This window comes from Patagioenas fasciata, chromosome 18 (genome assembly GCF_037038585.1).
Source record: "Patagioenas fasciata isolate bPatFas1 chromosome 18, bPatFas1.hap1, whole genome shotgun sequence".
Lineage (NCBI taxonomy): Eukaryota > Metazoa > Chordata > Aves > Columbiformes > Columbidae > Patagioenas > Patagioenas fasciata.
The window spans coordinates 10,976,355-10,997,714 of NC_092537.1; the positions used below are offsets into that span (position 1 = coordinate 10,976,355).

General features: G+C 48.0%; 1 protein-coding gene across 1 annotated transcript in view; it reads right to left on the reverse strand.

Annotated features, from left to right (window-relative positions):
* The window catches only part of LOC139825441 (dynein axonemal heavy chain 9-like), a 180,910-nt gene that overhangs the window by 134,701 nt on the left and 24,849 nt on the right, over positions 1–21,360 (reverse strand). The window contains exons 14-28 of the mRNA XM_071816790.1: positions 20,425–20,577; positions 19,088–19,213; positions 18,218–18,457; positions 16,967–17,127; positions 15,778–15,934; positions 14,272–14,376; positions 11,467–11,624; positions 11,024–11,162; positions 9,537–9,824; positions 8,851–9,061; positions 6,456–6,583; positions 5,873–5,981; positions 5,044–5,191; positions 3,601–3,775; positions 470–643 (exon numbers count right to left, since the gene is read on the reverse strand). Coding sequence (XP_071672891.1) covers positions 470–643; positions 3,601–3,775; positions 5,044–5,191; positions 5,873–5,981; positions 6,456–6,583; positions 8,851–9,061; positions 9,537–9,824; positions 11,024–11,162; positions 11,467–11,624; positions 14,272–14,376; positions 15,778–15,934; positions 16,967–17,127; positions 18,218–18,457; positions 19,088–19,213; positions 20,425–20,577 — 2,472 coding nt within the window. The remainder of the gene's footprint in view (positions 1–469; positions 644–3,600; positions 3,776–5,043; positions 5,192–5,872; positions 5,982–6,455; positions 6,584–8,850; positions 9,062–9,536; positions 9,825–11,023; positions 11,163–11,466; positions 11,625–14,271; positions 14,377–15,777; positions 15,935–16,966; positions 17,128–18,217; positions 18,458–19,087; positions 19,214–20,424; positions 20,578–21,360) is intronic.

The following is a 21,360-nucleotide window of genomic DNA, read 5'->3' on the forward strand; positions in this document are numbered from 1 at the left end:
CAGAGCTGGATTCAGTCTGTCATGAGGCCTCAGTTCGCAGGGACAACTTGCAAGGTCCTCTCCTAATCTCGGCCATAAGCAAAATGGACGAGATCCTCGTGATCTCCCACTTTTATATGAAGTGTTCACGTGAATGGGATGTTATACTCTGTTTGTCAGTTTCTTGGTCACCTGTTTCTCATTGCCCCTCTTGCGAGATGCGAATCTGTCCTTATCAATAACCTCACATTCCATTGCTATGTTTACCAAAACATGGATCTGGTTCTCCAGGAAAACGCAGCTGATATGAAGGTTTTACCTGACAGGCAAATTCACTAAAAGAGAAACTTGTTTTTAACAAAACCAGGACGGAATGCCATTCTTATCATGAAGTGCTTGACCTTGAATGAGACTTCAATTGAAATGCCTGCATACAGTCACTAAAATGCATGTGCTCTTCCCAGACAAAACACGTGCAAGGTTCACATACCTGTAAGGGCATTTCTGGATCAAATTCAAACTGAGGAATAAGTTTAGACCAAGGCTCAAACTTCTTCGTTTCTGGATCAATGTAAAAGTCAAAGACTGTGCCCTGAGAGGGAAACTTGATAGTCTTGAATTCTGCCACCCACCACTTGCTGAACTCCACTCTGTAGTCCACAAGCTATAAGACAAAAAGTGGAGAAAATACGCTAATCTGGATCAATTAATTAGTAATGGAGAATGTTATCTATCCCAGTCCACCAGAGTGGGATTAGTCCTTAAAATATATTCCACAGCATAAAGTTCTTATCATTTTTCCTGCTATTAAGCCTAATTTTTCATTTTCTTCATTTCTGCTCATCAGTCCTATTTATTCATCTAAATAATTCATCCTCTGTGTTGATCACTCTTGGTATGTCTGAGACTAGATAGATAGATCAATTTGAAAAAGAGAAATACGTGCCTATGACTAAACAGACCGCTTGATTGATTCTTGGTGCCTACTTCTTCCAACAGACAAGGACACAACATCCGTCTACATCTGTGCTCATGGTTAGTCAAAGCATGCATACCAAAGCCTTTCCTCATCAATCACACCACTCTATTCAGAGTGAGTTGTTGTCTTCTGGCTTCTTTTCAAGCCACAACGTTTCAGACAAGCAGGACTGCAGACACCAGCGTACCAAAGCAGCAGCGAGGGTCTGCCCCTTTGACCGTGCCGTGATTCTGAGCTGCCACATTCCCCTCAAAGCACCCGTTTCCTTGCTTTTCCCCATTGTATCTTTCTACACATGGAGATTTTGGAGCATCTGAATTTTTTCAAGAACTGGGGTGACAGTTTTGCTTTAGATGCTGGGTCAGGACTCACAAAATGTGCTTAGTCCCCTCCTCTGCCCTAGGTCTCCTGCATGACATTGGGCCAGCCATTCTGCCCAAACACCTTGCCATGTGGACAATGGGAACTGGAGAGAGGTGGAGGGGAGGAGGAGAGGAAAATTGCTGTGAGAAAGATGTTTGTGAAATACCGGACGCATCATTTAGCCCGTTTTAACAGCACAGTTTGTTCCTGGGGCGTCTGCGGGTCTCTCCTCCCCATAGCCATACAATGTGGGGTCACCAACACATTGTCCATAGGCTGCTCGGCCTCCATAAGGAAACCTGGGTTTGTTGCTGAACTGAACCAAGTGTCCTCCATAAAGCCTCCTGAGCCACAGTCCCTCAAAAGACCAGTGGATTTGAAAAACACATTAATAGTGTCCACGATTTTGCAGACTCATGCTATTCAGAGAGGCAGAATCCCTGTAATTCTCCATTCTGTTGTTATAACTCCTCAGCAGCGGCAGCAGAGTAGCCCGCAGTGGAGCGGGACGTGCGTGGCTGCTAAAAGCTTTCCCACAAGGGTGCCCTTACCCCGCACAGCCAAACCGCCTGCAAGCGCGCTGTGCCGCGCTGCCCGCCCTCCCTGACCCCGCGGTTAAATGGAGCCACTCCAGCCCCAGCTCTATTGCCAGAACGGTGTGGAACTCAAACCACTTCCTTAATAAAAACCCCATATGGATTACCGCTAATTTCAGAGCCAGGAAATGGCAAATCTATCATCTGTTTTTATACAGGGGCCCTGCTACCCACCAACAAGCACCGAGTAGTGGGAAGCCTCCCAGACTGTTTCTCCTGACATTTCGGCAGCAAAAGGTCAGCGCGAAGGGCACCTTCGGTGGAAAGCAATAAACAGATTTTATATTGGATCATTTTTCATCAGGCTCCCCATTGCTCGGACTGCTGTATCCTCGCACTCTCAGCTCTGACATTTACAGAGCATCGCGGGCAGCAACGCACAGCCAGGCTCCCGGCGGAGCCTCCCGGAGGGTCGCTGTGCCTGCAGCTGCTCCTGCAGCCCACCCAGAGCCACTACCGCAGGCAGGAGCCCGGCCTGATGCACCCAGGACTGACTGTGCGGCATGGGGAACACAGCGGCCAGCTGCCACAGCACCGCACACCAGCATACTTGCGCTTGTACTGCTGAAGCAAAGACAAGTAGTGCTTCCCAGGCTTTATTGTGTTTTGTTTTGTTTCTTTAAGTCATCCTAGACCAGCAACACTAAGGCTGAGTATTTCCCAGCTGGCACATGGGAAATGGAGGCTCCACAAGGACCAAGGAAGCTGGTCTCGCACAGGTCATTCAATGGTCACAAGGTGTGATGGCACCAAGTGAGCACCCAGCTGAGCTTGAGCTGTGTTGTTCAGCACTTCCTGAAGCATCTGATCCTTGGCATGGAGCAAATGTGAAGAGACCAGCAGACACTCTAGGTCTGGCATTAAGGTACATGAAAACACACAAAGAGACCCCTGGGAGCACTTGAGCAGCCATTAAGAACGGCAGTGCCTCCACCCGAGCTGGGGAGGGGTGTCTGGTGTTACATTCGTGGAGAGACCTCCCGCATAGTCCAGACAACACAGAGTTTGACACAAGCCCAGCGGAGATCAGACGTGGATCTCCAAGCCCTTGACAGCAGTGCAGTGTGGGCAGACCCAGACATCAGGACTACACACTTTAGATCTGAGGATAAGGCGTCCTCTGACTAGGGGATGCAACCACCCAAGAGTAGGTGTGCCCCTGTGGCCACGAAAGTCAATGGCACCTGGGGTGCATTAGGAAAAGTATGACCAGCAGGTCAAGGGAGGTTGTTCCTCCGGCTCTGCTCTGCCCTGGTGACAAAACACCGGCTGGTTTGTGTTATGTAGCACGTCTACCTGTGCAGTCAGAAGGCTGAAAGACTGCTCCACTGATACATCCATCTGATAAATCAGTCTTAATTTGATCACATTATGCACATCCACAGGCTTCTATAAGTTAACTTTATGTTTCTCCCCAGTGAAATGCATCTGCACAAGCAAACATCCCTCCACCTTTACCACTGACCCCTCAGCTGTTCTCCGGTGGTGTTACACCCTGGATAACGAGGCCTTTCGTAGAAGGAATTGTTGTGTTTCTAGTTTATTATCACCTATATGAGAGCCCCAGGAAAACAGCATTACTGGCATAGCACTATGTTTCAGAAAGTATGAAGAAATCAAAACAACACCAAACCACACAAACAAACTGTGTGAAAGATGCTGAAAAGGCATCTTCCGTCTTACCTGATCTCGAAACATTGATCCACCAAAGGCCCAGACGGCAGCAAAGACAAAGTAAAGTTCATAAAGCTCCTTGGGACAGTCAGGAGGTGTGTTCTCCTCTGCCAGGAGACATTCAAGGAGGTAGCACAACATCTGAACCATACTCTGTTCAGGAATGGGAATAATCTTCTTAAATCTAAGGGATGGAAATTAGAAAGCAATACGTCCATCACAACCCAGGAAGACTAGAAATGCTCTTTCAGAATACTGGCATTCTGCTTGTCAGCGGTACATGTCCTATTCCCAGGTACAATAAAGAGAACACCCATTCTCACACTCAGACCCGCTGGCACCGGCACATATACAAGTAATAACAATAATCAGAAGTTTCAAGCATTTTAAAACTTTGATCTTCTTGAAAGAAGCAGAATGGAAGACTTGCTAAAGGCAATGATTTCCTGCGAGCACGATGAGTTCAAAAGCGGTCAAATAGAGGAGTAATAAAATAAACCCTTTCATCTTGCCATTTTACATTCATTTAAGCTACACTTACAGAATTCCAAACTAATATTGTAGCTGCACTGAAGTCCTCCATAAAGTAATTATAGCTATTTGAAAGGTTGGTTCTACGATTTCTGAATTAAGCAAGCTACCAAAACACTCAGCTCAGGGTTGCCCGCAGCTAATCCCGTGGATTTCACGCTCTGAGACAATGTTCAGCAAACAGAATGGGAAACGTCCGATTGACTTTGCTACCAACAGTCAAAACCAACTTGGTCCCACAGAGAGAAGTTCCCTAGCACAATGTTTAAGTCCTGATTCCAGACCCTTCTGACACATCCCCCTTTTGGCTGACATCTCCCATGCTCACTGATTTTTCTTTTGTTTTTAAAGGAAAGTGCAACTATAGGAAGCAAGTAGAGGATGGGAGATGCTCCCTTAAGTTTTTTGGGACTCTACTTTGGCCAGTCCTCACCACAGTATGAGAAAGAGAATGGTCTCACATGATGATAAGCAAGAACCACATGACTTCCCTGTGGACACTGCTTTAAAGCCAAATCAAGCCAAGAAGCACTAGGACCCTTCCAAATACCCAAGTTCTTAATGAAAAATAACTTGTGGAGTGGGCTCAGGTCTAGCCTGACACATCAGGAGGCTGAAAAGCTTTCTCTTTGGGATCTGCCGGAATTATTTTCCAAGAGATAGAGAGTTGATACAGGAAATACAGTAAAAATCAAATCAAAATCAGATGAAAACCAGATCTGACCAACACGATACAGGCAGGAGCGTCACTTTGCCCACCTCACCCTGCTGGTTCTCTGAGCTTAAGCCAATGATGCTCAGGGCTTCCAGGGGCAAGGAGGATCATGTGCAGCACAACCCAGCGCAGCACAGCTGGGCTGGACAGTGGCAGGTGTCCCCATGCCCTCACCACGGGTGACACAATCACTCATCAGATGGTACCTTGTTCTGAGGGTGTCCAGGCAAATGGGCAGGTACTTATCAAACAAAATGGTCAGGTTGGCTCTTTCGGATTGGATCTCTCGCCTGTCAATCCAGCTGCTCACTGGAGGATTCCAGCCCAGATCCGACGGGTTGATGTACAGGATCCCTTTAGGCCCAGGGTAAGAGAGAACATATAGTAAAGACACAGCAGAAACTGTTTATTTCTTCCAGCAGAATTTACCAGGTACTTTCACACAACTAAAACCCTATCAAATATGACGGGACACCCCATTACCTGCCCCCTTTTCCTGCCCCACTGCAGAGTAGAAACATGAACAGTGAAGAGACTTCACCCTTGAAACCACGGCGCTTTTCATGACCTTGCCCTAAATTCAGAACATTGTCTTGTCTGAGCTGTTTCATTGCTCTGGGCCCCATTTCCCCATGTGTAAAACTAGGGGACACCTCCATTCCCTTCTCCCATACTTCATGCACTTCTTCAGAAGATCAAGAACTCTTTGAGACAGATACTGTCCTTCTCCTCATAAAGTCCATCCAAAGGGCTTTGCACAACAGGAGCACTCAGCAATGCTGAAGCCATGATCACCCACCAACAGTCAGAGTGCTCTGGGTAAATCTCCAGGATGATGACAGCTCCACATGTGCATTTGGGGTCAGGATCCTCAGTTTGTCTGTCAGAAACCTGCCCTGTCCACCCACGGCCGCTGTGATCTCAGGTTGGGTACTTGCAACAGGAGTCAAGTTGGCCAACAGAAGACTGGTTAATGGCACTAGATCCTCCTGGGTTCACGGCAAATCCCAGTGCGGAGCTCAGGCCAGGACTCACCCGCTCGGGACACGGTTGCTGGGGTGGCTGTGCGCAGGTGGCTGATCTCAAACACCAACCGCATCGTTGGGTTCAGAGGGATTCTCTCATTGCTCGCCAGGGTCAGCACCTGCATTGGGCAGACAGACAGACAGAATGACATCTTCCCCAGGAACAGGAATGAAAAGCATTCAGCACTTTGCACTAAAAAGCTTGGTTCCTGCCAGCACAGTTCCTTGAGGGAATGCAGCTGATTTCCAGCAGGTAGTAGAACTGTCTTCCATGACTCAAAGGAACCGCACTCCCTTCGAGCGGCGGAAAAAGGTGTGGAATTATGACCCCACCCTATTTTTGAAGGGCCTGGAGTTACAATCAGGACATCTGTGATTATCCACGAGCCCAGTTCCAGGAAGGGAAATTACAATGAAACCATGATTTGAGCTATTTCCCCTCATGCACCATTTTCTATATGTGATATTGTTTGGTGTATCTGAAGAAACACAACCGCATTATTCTAGGAGGTGTTATTTCAGCATCTGCATTTTTAGGCTGAACCATGCCATGCAGTCAAAGAATATCTCCTTCTTTAACTTATATTCATTACCTTATTATCATCCATCACAGTATTAAGAGACTCAATCCACATTGGATCAATATCTCCATCTAGTACCATCCACTTGGGACCGTCATGCGTGATGTTGGCCAGCTCTCGCATGATTGATGAAAACAGGCCTGGGAGGGTGACAGGAAGATGGTGATGAACACTGAACTTGACACCTGCTCTAACGGTTTTCTCCAGCAACACAGTAAAAATTACTCTAATTAATGCTTTCCTCTCAAACATGCAAAACTCTATGCACCTATACATAAATATTACTATATCACAATACGGTTCTAGTTTGCTTTAAAGTGAAAAAAAGGTTATCAGTTATCACTACTGAAAATGATTGCAGACCTACGCACGAGCTTCATTCCCACCGAGAATCATAAGGGATAAGAAAAATGTAGAGTAGCTACTCAAAGGCAAAAGGCGGCATGAATTATACAATGCAGAGAAAACCACCTGAATATGCCTAGGAAATCCTTATAAACATTTTTTTGTGGCTCAAAGTATATCAGGGCAATCAAGATGCATTAAACGCTGGGTCATGGCTTTAGTGAGACTGAGGGGAGAACAAGCACAGAATGACATTGAATGACAGAACAAAATGTTGGTAAAATCAAGGAGAGAGAGGATACAGAGTCTCGAGGGGAGTAAATAATGAATGTTAAGAAGACCACGAAGGCTGGGAATAGAGCAGCAGCCCTGCAGAGCAAATGAAAACTCCACAAAACTATTGCTCTCCTCTACGTGTGAAAATACCTCGGGAGATGCTGGTCTTCATGAAAAAACATCAGGCAAACATTAAAAAAAGCCTCTCTTCCAGTGAATTGTGACAAGAACTCTTTTTTTTCTTTTTTTCTCCAGGACAAGCTATTTCTTTGTGATCCAGATCAGGAACAGCTAGTGGCACCATCTGACTGAAGACAAAGCTTGTGCTCAGCAAATGCAGAATGGCTCACCTGGAACAGGTGTGTGATCCCGAGACCGGGTCAACAAAAATAACGCTTCAGCGCCTCTGCCTCCAGCCAGTTCCTTACGTGTTGGACACACGCCTTGGGAACCACTCCGACATTATTAGCATCAGAAACAGTTGCTGTCTCAGGGCATCAGGGCTTCCCTCGGATACACCGCGGCAGCGGGGAGAGGAAAGCGCCTCTGTCCTGACCTTGTGCATCCACAGCACACGGCTCTCTTGGGGTTTAAAAGAAGAGTTTTGTTCTGCAAAGAACACTTTTGGGATTCCCATATGGGACCTTTTACCACCTAACATGTAGGACCTTTTCAACTTCTGATAATGTGACAGGATAAAACTGGGGAGCAGAAAAGCAGGGGTTGATCTGTAAGGGAACAGGTCACCTCTTGTTAGGCTGTGGTGAAGATTGCCTTGCTGGTCTTTGACAACATGAAACAACATTTTCAGGAATGGTTACTGCAGAAAATATCTGCCTTGAAAGCTTAGGGAGGAGTGCCACTATTTCATTTAAACCATCGCAGGCCAGAAACCACTGGACAGTCACCTGTAAAATGTCCCTCCTGCTGTTCGGTGTCACCGCTGCCCTCGATCTGCAGCCACTGCTGCAGCCAGTCTGCAGAGTTCAGGCTGTACCCTGCACGTCCCTCTGCCACTTTGATTTAGGCTCCCTAATTACAATTAGAAAGAAATTAACCTGGCATTGGAGCAAAGCAGGGGGTCGGGAAGGGTCCATGGCGGGGCCAGGGGAGGTGGGTGGCAGCTCATCTGCTGCTGTGGATGATTCATGGTAATGTCTTCCCTCACCTCCCCCACACCTCCCAACCCCGCCGCACACGTAAATCGAAGCTGCCTTTATGTATTAGTCACAACCCAACATTTCCACTCCAGATTTTCTGTAATCTTCCAGCAAGTTTGAAATGTTCCTCAGGAGTAAGCAGGATCAACAGTTTGGCAAACGCTGGTGTGCTACAGAGATCGGGCAGCCATACTGAGTGGAAAAACTGATGTTAAGGCTGCTGTGCGTGCTATCAGCAATGAAAACCTGGGGATGGGACAGTTTTTGGGGTCCCAGTGCACACTACAGTGCAGGAGGGACATCTCTTCCATCACTGGTCCAGCCAACTCCCAAAAACTGCCTGCCCCACTTAGGAACTGGTAAGTGTTGGTATTAATGGGCATTAAAATTATTCTTAGGGCAATAGGATCAAGTAGGCTTATGCTATATTTCCCATTCGAAGATCAAAGAGCTAAAACATCCTGTGTATCCTTTCAACAACAAACTGTCATGTGGCTGTAGGCAGCAGACAAGCACCTGGGCTCTCAGACCTGCACATGAAGAACCAGTCACCCTGCTGCTGCTCGGGAAATTCATTAAAAATACCCGTCTTTATCTACATATTTCAGACATGAAATGACACTTACCGTCTTTCCATTCTCTTGTTGCTGGGTTAATGATGCCAAAGAGCTCATCATTGGTGACTGCCTTGGGGTTGAGGTCTGTCCAGACAGGACGTCGCTTCATTATCTGGTAAGTCCTGTTCAGGGATCTCATCACCTGAGACTTGCCCGTGCCCGCGTTACCCACCACGAAGACAGAGTGCCGGACCGTCAGCAACTCCTCCAGCTGCACCACCTGAGAAAAACACTCCCAAATTTTAGACAAAGATGCCAAACTGAAGTTCAGGTCTATAAAATAGGTCCCACTGGGCCACCTCTTTAGAAAGACGTGACCCTGAGACACAAGCAGATTTGACAATTGAGTTTGGTCCAGCCACTCTAATCACAATGGGTGAAATCCTCAGCCTGCAGATAAACTTTCAGCGCTGTTTATACTTGACAACCACCACCTGATGAGGCCCTGCTCTCCAGGGGCTACACTTTCATGAACCTACAAAAGTTGGCCCCTTTGGAAGCCCAGAGACTGATCCAGTGCTGACTTCAGGAGCAGGTGCAACTGCCTCAGACCCAGCACAGCTGACTGCCCTCCAGCGAGATCTGCCTGCAAGGACAATGCTGTGCAGAGCTCTCTTTGTAGAAGCAAAGCTGTTTGAGAAAACCCAAATGATTTGATGGCGATGTGGGTGTAGCAGAAGATCTCTTGGTCTTACTTTGAGCACAAAGTTGTCCTCAGCCTGCAGCCGGAGGTCCAGCACAGCCTGCCTCACAAACGACTCAAAATTCAGGTCACGCTTCCGAGGCACATCCAGTGCAGGGAATAGATCCCCAATCAGCCCCATAAACACCGGCACATCATCCGTCACAATCTTGGGGATGTTGAAGTCACGAAGAGAGCGCATCAGAACCTGGTCTTCGGGTCGCTCTGGGTCATCTCGCTTGAGGGAGCCAGCAACAACTAGCACTGACTTAATGGCACGCAAGCCCCAGTCGTAGTGATCCTACACCAGAGGAAGAAAAAAAAAGAGGCATGAGTTTATGCTTAGACAGTACCATGTAGGGTGAAGAACCACCATTCCCAAACTGCCAGACTAGTAAGCAATGAAAATACATCTAAATCTGTTATTTGCATTGTGGCCAGAGACCTTCTCCAGCCTGAGTGACCTGGTTTCCATCTCAGTAGGTGAGATTCCTGTCAGGGACAGTATTAAAGAGTCAAATAATTCAGCTGTTCAGACCATCACATGGGCTCACAGTTGGCAGTAAGACAGCAGCAGGATTTGCACTCCAGAGACCAAAGCAATTTGTTTCACCTAAATCATAAAGCACCTATAGCAAGGCCAGCCAGCCCCCTGCATCTGCAGGAGCCACCAAGGTGAAAGGCTTGTTAGTCCATTATGAGGCCCCAAAGACCCAAGTTTCTCTGCCCATCACAAGATGACAAGCCTGTTTGGTCTCAGAGGAGGTCCAGAAATAAGGGGTCAGTAAAGACATTGCTGAAAAAGTACCACAAAACGGCATGAGAAGAACTCTCAAGCCAACAAACAACTGTTCATATTTCTGTCCTGTTAACACCCTCCAGAGCACAGCTCGACAGCTGACTGCTCTGTGTGGGAGGCCATGGCTTCCACCAGGCCCCTCAAGGCACAGCACCAAGTTTCTGCGACAGAGCATATCCCACCCAGCCTCATGCTGGCACAGCCAAGGTCAGGTTTGTATCATCAGGAATCCTGATTCAGGTCTCCTCTGGACCCAGCTTCGATCTACACAAATAATGACAAGGAAAAATCTGATTTGCTTTGCACTGACAGTAACTCTAACAAGACCTGGAACCAGCCTAAGGCTGAACTCAGAGAGGGACACCATAAACCCTTTGCAGGCAGGAGAATCAATAGGAAGAGACTGGAAAGCAAAAGGTCACTGAATACTACCCCAAACATGGTGTCATTTAAACTCACTGAAAGGTCTCCCATTAATGCAGCTGGTCAAATGCTTTTGTCCTTGCAGATGCTCCAGTAAAGCAGTCTGAAAATTTTATTGCTCCGATGATCACCAACCCTCTCCTCCCCCAGCAGCCAGTGCAAATGCAGTCATTAAATAAAAGCTGTGAAACGTTAGCCATGGAGCTGAGCAGCACAGTGCCATGTTTCTGCTGATTTTGGAGATTCATCATACCACTCAGCCACAGAATCAGGCTCACCTGCTTGGACAGGAGCTCTTTGCAGAGTTGGTAGAGAGTAATGAACTTCCTGGCTAACACCCGGGCCTCGATGAATCCCTCAGCCACCAACATAATTTCACAGATCAGCTCAAAGTCTGGCACAACCATCGCACATGGCCTAAAATGACAGGTGAGGAGGCATTGCAGAACAAGTATTTCTTGACTACAGGTCTTACAGGCAGCGCATTTGCAGCTTCATCTTCTAGGCCTTCTTTTATGAGCCAGGTCACCCTCTGCCTTCCCCACAACAAGGGACAGAGCTCCTTTGCCCTGCCTGTGCGTGCCCAGACCCAGGTCTGTTGTGCAAGGCTTAAACTACCTGCGAATGCCCTATGCAAGTGAATTCCCCAAGGACATGAGGTCGAGCCTGGATGTTCCAAAAGACGGTTTCTGCCAGGTCACAAACCCTGACCTGGACTCACCTGAAGAGAGCTTTTAAATTCTCAGGTAGCTCTGTTCGCCCTGCGTAACCAGGGTTCATGGTGATGAAAATGCCTACTGATGGTACTAAGTTGATGTCTTCTCCAAGAAAATTGAAGGATTTCTTCTTCTCCCGTATTGCATCCTGCACACTCTTCACCTAGAAATCAAGACAGTACTATAGTATCAGCGTTCACTTATGAAAAACACATCAGACAACGGTGCTTCCTTCCTTACTCTTGGCCTCGTGACAAATGGGGCTAATCACTGTTTTATTTTTTACTGGCAGCATAAAGCTTTATACACTGTTTGGAGTACATCAGCATGGCAATATCAATTTCCCATCTCAGTCAAACTCTGGCAAAGCAGAAAAAAGAGCTGAAGAGAGTGGAAAGTCAAAATGCAAAGGAGTTGCAAGACTTCACACCTTTGCTCCATGAGACAATGATGAACGTGGGTCAGGAAGAGCAACTCAGGAGCGGGAAATGTCCCCAGCACTGCCTGCATTCACCTTGGCTTTTGACATCACCTGTGGGACACTGCTCAGCACATCTCACAGCAAAAACACCACCAAAGGCTCCACCATCTCTGAACCAGCCAGCCCAGCAGAGGTCTGATGTGTGAGAGAGACACAGGGCAGTACAGGTATCCACAACACAGCCAACACCCAAACGCACTCCCCAAAGTCTATCACAATATGGGCCCATTATTCCCTTCACCCATCTCACCTCTCCCCACACAGCGTTGCTCTTCAGGACATCCCAAAACCCTCCTGTGCCTGCTCCGTTCCCTGACCAGGCCCAGAGAAGGGGTAGCACCTCCCAATAAGCTTGGCCTCAGCTCAGTTGTAAACTGACCACTTGATATCACTTTTAAAGATTTTGGGACATCAGATGTTTGATTTAAAACCAAAACCAGAAGGCAGAAGCTGTAAAACCTCTCCTAACACCTTCACTCACTAATATTATATTGTTTTTTATATTTGCCTGATTGCAGCTTTGTTCTGCTCATTCCTCTCCTTCCGAAGAGTTCACCTCTCTGCAAACAGCACCTCAGCGAGGGGCAAATCTCTCTCTATTCACCGCTCTAACCTCACTACTGTTTGCCATCTCAAAGTAAAGCAATTAATCGAATTTTTCCCTGTAAGGAACCATATCGACATCAGCTGCATGAGTAAGACAGCCAATTAAACATCGCCATGGTAACACTCCTAACAGCAGCCAGGAGACACCATGATGGAATGACGGCCGTGCCGCTTTCTTCAGCTGCCACGCTCCAGCCAGGAGCGAGGGAACCATTAGCAGTTGAGTCATTCCTGGGCTTCTTTTGTTCAGCTTCCCTTTTTATTTCAAGATCCTCAAAGACTTTTTTTCAATGACAACTTTAAACTAGGACCTGACGGAAGAGAAATTGAGAGGGAATGGTACATAAACTCTTGTACCTGCCTGGGGTTTCTCTGGGATGCCACATAAGGTACCAATTATGAGTGAAACAGATGAGAAGAATGAGGAGTTCATGGAGGGGTTAAGAACAATGTCTTTGACCGAAACATTTACAGAAGTGTAGAAACTTCTGAGCTTTATATCTTTCTATAACACTGAGCCCAAAAGGGAGTCCAGGAACAATTCAGCACCTCAATCAGATATTAGGATCCTAAAACGCACTCAGCTGACAGTTGGATCCTGAAGAACTTGGGCACTTTGGCACCTCAGTTTTCTGCACTGAAGCCGCCCTAGGCTTCCCCTGTATAAAATAATGCCAGGTTTCCTCATGGGCTGGTAAGAGGAGGGGAAGGAGGACGCGAAGTGACAGATTATATATATAAGCACGAGAGCACAGGACTTTCTGGCACAATGGGGAAGCCAGTCTCCCTTCCAGCCCTTCTCCAGGGATGCTGCTGCGCTTCACACGAGACTCACCAACACAATGCACTGAGCAGCTAAACTACAGAGGAGATGAGAAACCATTCGCCAGGGGAAACACCCACGCCCAGCTGGGCACCGCTCCAATAGCTCTGTCCCAGGTTTAATCCCACGGTGTCAGGGTACCCTGGGCAAGGGCGTCAGCAAGGGCCGCAGATCTGCCCCAGATTCCAGCTCCCGAGTGCCACCAGCTGACACTGGCTTTTGGGAGCACCACGGGGCTGCACACATTCCTCCAAGGAATGGTGCCAGTTGGCCAGGAATACCTTCCAAAGCCACTTGGCAGAGCTGTCGTTACAGACACCAGAACTAAATCCACAGCCATATAGTTTTGGAGACAGGTTAAGAAAATTAATCCTGAATGTATTCCCATTTCCTGAGTATGACACACAACCTGTGCCTGACCAGGGGTGATAAGGAACCCCCAGAAGTCCAGCGGATCTGCCCCAAACACCCCTCTTCCCCTCTGTGAAAATTATTCCCTACATTGCAGACTGAGCAGCCGCAAGTCAAGGCAGCTTCTCTGCCTTGAAACGATGTGCTGCAATTATCTCACAGCAGATTAATGACACGAGTGCTTTCCTGAGGAGGAACAGGTACAGAGCCATGGTGCGTAGTGGTCTGGGAAAAGATGCTACAAAGAATTGTCTTGGCACAAATGCTGTAACTGGGGCAAGAAAAGTGACGAATATCTTTGCAGCACGTAACTGCGACATCTTGGCAGTGCTGTGATATTCATGTGATTAATCTTGAGATATAATCCCACACCTGCCTATACACAGAACTGAAACCGGCAATATGCAATTGCCATGTTTACCCTTGCTCCAAAGACTGCAGAATGGCTCTGCTCTGTTTGTATTTATTTATGAGTGTTTCTCCACTCACCTGTACAGCAACCACAGAAAGGACCTCAACTGAGATCCTGTTAAATTCATCAAAACAGCCCCAGGCTCCCGTCTGGGAAAGGCCTTTGTAAATATTCCCACAAGACTGGAAAAACAAAACAAAAACAAAGATTACAAGAGTGAAATCATAAATGGAATCAACTCCAGCAAAAAATTGATTTTATTTCTCAGCCTGTTTATTTATAGCAATTTACAGTCTATTGTGGATATTTAGAAAAGTGCATGGAAACAGCAGGCACAACTCAATTATAATATTTATAGCTCTGCGCAGCTTGCCACTTTATCTGCTAATTGCACTTTCTCGATATATCTGTGCACCAGTTTCATTTAAAGGTCACTTGTGCTGAATTACGGATGGCCCCGTTTCCTGGGAGAGCCCATAAGCTAAATGAAATATGATCCAAGGCTACCAAAATCACTGTACCGTGCCAGACTGGCAGAGAGCAAGACTCAGCCTAATGATTCAGTGCTCTGTAGTGGCTGAAGGTTCACTATGTTTTGGGTTTATTCTGGGAGAGGATCCTGAGAAAACCAGGACAGGTCCCTCCCCGTGCCAGGGGCTGCCAGGCCGCGAGCACGCCGAGAAGAAACGACCAGGGTCCAACTATCAGCACAGCCTTGGTCTCAACTGAACAGACCAACATTTTTGAAGAATTATACATGAAATCTAACTCCAGAAAGGAAGGGAAATGCATAATGAGGCAGAGAAGATAGTTTGGGTCTCTGCCTCCTGAAGAACCTTGTGCAAATCTTAGAGAAGGAACGGGAGGAGAAGTAAAAGGCATTCAGCTTAAAGGCGTGTAGCAGGGATTTGGAGAGAGGTGATCACAGAATCCCAGCCTGGTTGGGTTGAAGGGACCTCTGCAGATCCCCAGTCCAAGCCCTGCTCACGCAGGGTCACAGAGCAGATCACACAGGTGGGTCCAGGCGGGTTTCAATGTCTCCGAGAAGGAGACTCCACACCCGCTCTGGGCAGCCTGGGCCAGGCTCTGGCACCTCCCAGCAAACAAGTTTCTGCTCATGTTCAGATGGAGCCTCCTGTGTTTCAGTCTGTGCCCGTTGCCCCTCACCCTGGCGTTGGGCACCACTGAACAGAATCTGGTCCATCCTCTGACACCCCCCCTGAGATATTGATCCCATTGATCAGATCCCTCTCAGCTTCTCTTCTCCAGCTCAACAGCCCCAGCTCTCTCAGTCTCTCCTCACAAGAAAGAAGCTCCAGACCCCTCAGCATCTTTGTAGCCCACTGCTGGACTCTCTGCAGTTATTCCTTCTTAAACTGGGGAGCCCAGAACTGGACACAACTCCAGATGTGGCATCACCAGGGCAGAGCAGAGCGGAAGGAACAACCTCCCTTGACCTGCTGGTCATACCTCTCCTAATGCACCCCAGGTACCATTGGATTACTCTCATCCTTCAGGTTTGCTCGGGCCCTGAGCATCCCCAGCCCCATGTGACCGCACTGCAGCCGAGGTGGGAGCCATACCTTGTAGTCCATCTGCTCGGAGCAGTTAAACACGTACACCATGATGCCCAGGGCTCGCCCCAAATCTTTCGTAGTCTCCGTCTTGCCAGTGCCCGCAGGGCCTGCAGGTGCTCCGCTCATGGTCAGGTGCAGTGACTGGGTCAGGGTGATGTAACATCTTTCACAGTGAATGATGAATGAAAAAAGGAAATATGTCCAATAGGTCAACTGTGGGCTGCAGGGCAATAGCACTAGAGCATTGCACTCAGCAGAGCCTCTCCTCTGAAAAGCTGTACGTGAGCAGGGGTCATGTCTGAGCTGAAAGCCTTCTTGGCATTAATTACCACCTCTGCTCAGCTCTGTTTTCTCCAAGAGATACTCATCTTCCACCAAGGTCTGCCCAAACCTCTTCATGTCCAGCTTGTGTTCTCTCTGGATCCTCATACAACTCATGGATATTGGGCACATCTCAGGCAGTATGAGAAAAGGACAGCTTTTCTGGAAGACCTGTCACTGACAGAAACCTGCTCAGGTGGCCTATGAGTGAACCCAACTCAAAGCTGCAGCAAGTCCCAAAGTTTCTCCATCATGTTGATGATGGACACTGGGGTGGTGTCCACATGTGAGTATCTATACTACCTGTATAAGCCACAGAGGTGTAGTCAATATAGCCAACAAAACCTGATGATACCTGGGGGCTTGACGCAGCTGACTAACACAGGTGACTAGAGCCACCTGAGATGCTCTTGGTTGCTGAAATGTCACATAGGGTGGAGAGATATGACAAGGGGTCCATAGGAGACTTTTACACTTCTGGATTGGCAGCTGGAAGCCAGGTGGGACAACACAGAGTATCTCAAGTCACCCTAGGTGTCCCCACTGAGGCAACCAGGTAGATGTCTGCTTCAAGATGGGATGAAAGCTCTCTAGACTCACCAGCTTTATGAGCTGTGGACATCTTGTGCACAGGAAGACACCCATAAGTGTCTTAATGTGTGAGCTGAATCCCACTCAGGGATCTGATGTACAAATTCCCCAGAGGGTACCACCAAAAACCAGATAAGAGTTAGAGCTCGACCACTGGAGTGCTGGGACATGGAGAGTGAACAAGAGGGATACAGGTGTCTGAACTAAATTCATCTTTGGTTGGCATCTCTCTCTCTACCTGTGTGGCAAAGCCCAGCTACGACATTGTGTCCCAGGGACTTACCTGTCGGTCAGCGGAGTGATCACAAGCCGAGGGGTATTGCCAAGGTATTCATAGGAGTACAGGAACTGGGCGTCACAGATGTTGGCAAAGCAGTGCCGTTCCTCATCTGACCATCTGTGCCGGAGCTGTGACAGCCAAATGAAGGCCTGGGCATTGTCCACCTGCAACACACCCACAAACACCATCACAGGAAGGCCGGGGATGCCAGACACATGCAGCTCGGGGGCCAAAATAGCGACTGCTATAAAATTTTCATGGGGGATGACTGGTCCTCACTGCAAGGCAGGTGTGGTGAGGAAGGCCGCCTCCTTGCAATGTGGTGAGAAATGTCACCTCCCCATCTCCCATCAGTAAAGGGGAGGAACCAAATTAGTGACCACATTGGTGGGAGAGGAAAAAATTAATGGCCATGAGAAAGAGCCTTACAAAAAGACTCCTGAATAGATTTAAGAAGCAGCAAGTCATGAAGAAGGTCTTATAATGCAACCAGAGTGAGAGAAGAAGTAGAGGCCATCTAGACAAGGAAGAGGCTGCAGACAGCACCAAGGAAACAGGTTGGGGACAGGTGGACAAAGACAGTCATGCCCAGCGCTCTCTGCACAACCAGCAGGCAGGTCCAGATGCATCACTTCACCCCAGGCTGGACCGAGGCACCACTGAGCCCAGCTGAGCCTTGAAGACAGAAACCCTGTGAGCAGCCTGGCTGCCTCTGAGATGACACAGATGAGGGAAGAGCCACAACCCAATACATTCAGGGCATCTTCCCACCCACCTGCAAGGCTAAACACTTGGCATGGTGTCAGGGACAGGGGAGTAGTGTGGGAGAGGTGTTGCAGGAGAAGGGAGTCCCACATAAGTCCCTGCGGCCCCACACCAGACCAAGGAGGCTACAAAGAACAAAGCTTGAATGCTTTTTCTTACTTTCTAAAGTCAAAACTGAGACTGAGTCCAGCAGCCTCCCAACACACCACCATCATCCACCAGCACATGTCTTGGCACCAGGATGCAGTGCCACGCTCTCACTCCTGGTGTGAATCTGCAGCAACTACAAGTTGGTGTTGTATGGCCATGACACAGCACAGCTCTGCAGGCTTACAGGGGCTTTCTGCACACTTACTACAAACATTGTAGAAATAAATTTAGTCATACGTCTCCCACTGAGACCGGCAGTGATCTGAATGGCCAGTGGTTGGGCCCCCTGAAGCCCCCCCTCCAGCACCCACAGAACTGTGCTGAACTGCCAACACCAACCTTCTGTGCTATCATCTTTGCCACCACATCCCGAGCATGCACGTCGATGGTGCAAATGGTCATGATTTTCTGTCTGTCGCCCTTGGAGAGCTGCCCGATCAGCATGGTAACGAGGGTGTTCAGCTGGGTCACTTGCTTCTTGTGATATTCCTTCATCGCATTCTCGTAGCCTTCCTCCACCCTGGCAAAGGCAATCCCAACCTCGGTTGTCCACCAGATCTGGGTGCAGCAAAGCGCGACCTAGGGAAATAGGCTGGTTCAGTATCAGGGAAAATACCAAAGCTTCCTTATGTTCAAGAGTGTCGGATCCACAGGGAGATCAAGGATGAAACATCCGTGACGTGAAATTAAGTATTTTTCATACAGTAGTCACAGCAGACAGTACAACAAGGATCTGCTCCATGACATTCATTTAAAACACCATATCAGTGATAGACACATTTAGCAGCTACTTATAAGTAAATCAGCACCTTTCACATGCCTGACACAGCAGAGGAGGAAGAGTTGGAGACCACGAGGTTGTCAGAGGTGCATCTGAGGGGCTCTTCACTCTTATCAGGCCTCACCACTTTGCCTTCCTGCTGCACCTCTCACTGCTCTGGCTGTACAGACTGCACTGCCCAAGCCCCTGGGCTCTGTCACCCAACCAAGAGCCCCAACCAGAGCACGGAGCTCAGCCTGGAAACTCCATCAGGAGACCGCCAGGATAAAGGACAACTCATCCTCCCTCTCTCCTGGATAGCAAGGTGGAGGCCAGAAACATGCCTGTCCACAGCTGCTGAAAGAAGGGAAGGGCAGGACTGATGGGGAACCCAAGAGCTACCTTTCCACGAGCCAGCCTGAGTGGTGATAAGAAGCAGTGGCAGATACCTGGGCAGGATAGTCAAAGAGCCATTGTTCCCTTGGTTTTTCCTCATAAGCCATGACGGCTTCTGTCATCTCATCTCTCACAGTAGCCCTCATGCTGTCTAGTACATGACTGAGCCAGACTTCAACCTGGAAAAGAGATTAAATCCCAGTAACACATTTGCTCTTCTTAAGTGCCTTTGGTAATTAGTGAAGATAGGAAATGAGGCAAGCATCTCAGTTCTCTTTAGACTGGACATGAGGGAAAGGTTCTTCACCCAGAGGTGCTGGACACTGAACAGGCTCCCAGGGAGGTGTCACAGCCCCAACCTGACAGTGTTCAAGGAGAGACTGGACAACATCCTCAGACACATGGTGTGACGTGCAGGGTTGTCACTACAGGGACAGGACTTGGACTGCATGATCCTGGTGGGTCCCTTCCAGCTCAGGACATTCTATGAGTTAACCAAACCTCACAGCCTCCTTCAGACTGGGTAGATTTGGCTAATTCTGGTACTGTAGGATTAGCATCTACTTCCAGACACCAAGAACAGAAGACAGATTTTTTTCTTGAACTCTAGCTACAGGAGGAACCAAAATGAACTCCGTCAATGAATAATTTGGTCAGGTGTGTTCCACCTCCAGGCCATGACAGAATCCCTGGTGGGATGTGGGCAGTCTGCCAGCAGCAGGAGAAAGATGCTGCCAAACTTGGGAACACAATTCCTGCTGAATTTCATATTTCACAGGCAAAGCCCTCAACAAGAAGACAGACTGAACGCAGCAAGCTCCATTGCTGGGGAGCTCAGTAGCCGGTATTACGTACTTTAGCTTCCTGTAATAGACCATGCAGAAAGGTGAAACTACCAGGATAGATAAGCTGAGCAGTAGCTTGATTCTTACATTTCATACTTTGACTCGTGGTATGAAATAATGAAGACTTGAGAAACAGGTAAAAGGCCTTCTCCTGCCAAACACACCCGTGCAGAGGTACTATGGAATAGCTTAGTCTCTTTTCAGTCTGCATCCCCTCCCTCACCGAGGATATTTGTAGCAAGCTTTAAGACTAACCTTCAAAAGGTCTTAGAAAAAGTCAAATTAAAAACCTAGTCAGAAAAATGGCACAGCTCTTTCTCTCACAGTGGACTGTGACATCCACGTCCCCCCTTAGTGAGGACCTATCCAGAGTGACACGAAAGGTTATGGTGTAAGGAGGTACTAAATCACCACCTCTTCCAGCTTTTCTCATGCACCAAGGGAGAGCAGTGAAGCTCTATGACGTCTTGGCAAGGGATCTCACACGAGGGGCAGGGGAGCAGACTCCACCGGACAGTTTTGATAGACAAGGACTTCCCTCTCACCTGCCCACTGCAGTCACAGGGCTCGCTGAAGCTGACGTACTCCTCCTCTCTACTGTACATTCCCAGGCCAACCTTGGTTGGCTTTTGCTCAGAGTCCAGCTGGAATTTCATCCTGGCCAAGCTGTCAAAGAGTTTGGAAAGATGACGTTGCACCTGCAAAACGGGTTGTATAAATAAAGCAACCGAGATAGGACGAGCGGAATGAAGATCACTATACATGTCACAAGCAAAATCATGTTAACAAAATATCTTGGATATTTAGGTAGCACCACATCTTCTCAAATGTGGCCAACATACTGCCAACAAAAGCCTCTTGCTGTCTCTTGTAATACTTCCACCTATTTCTACGTAATTTAGAAAACAGACATGCCTTAATAAATCATGTTTCTCCATTGGGAAATCTTCCATACAGAGCAAAAGCATAGAAAACATTGAAACACCTCATGACTCCTACCCCAAATTTCCCTACATGTAGTGATGAGAAGTCTGTAGCCATTTCTCCACCTCATCCTATTCTCAGCACAACGTGGAGTTTTCTTCACTATGAACTTCCCTGTTTTTCCACTACTAGAAACTGATTTTGTGCTAGTGAAATATCCTAAATTCTCTTTCATGGAGAAGAAAGATCTTTATTTCTGCCTAAGACCTATGATAAACAGCCCAGACCTCCTATAGAACAACCATGTTCACCAAAAGCACTCTTCCAGAAGGAAAAGAATAATTCAGTTCTTTCCTGTTCACCTCCATCCTGAGTCTGCAAAGCCAACAGGGAGATGCTGTGGGCTCTCAACATCAGCATCTGCCTGCTGGGAGCTGAGCAGGTCACCAGCACTTCTTCCAGACCACTGCGTAACACACAACTGCATCACTGTGCACCCCACGCCAATGAAGGTGAGATTCTCCTAGGATTGACGTCCCCACAGAAAGGGGCAGCTC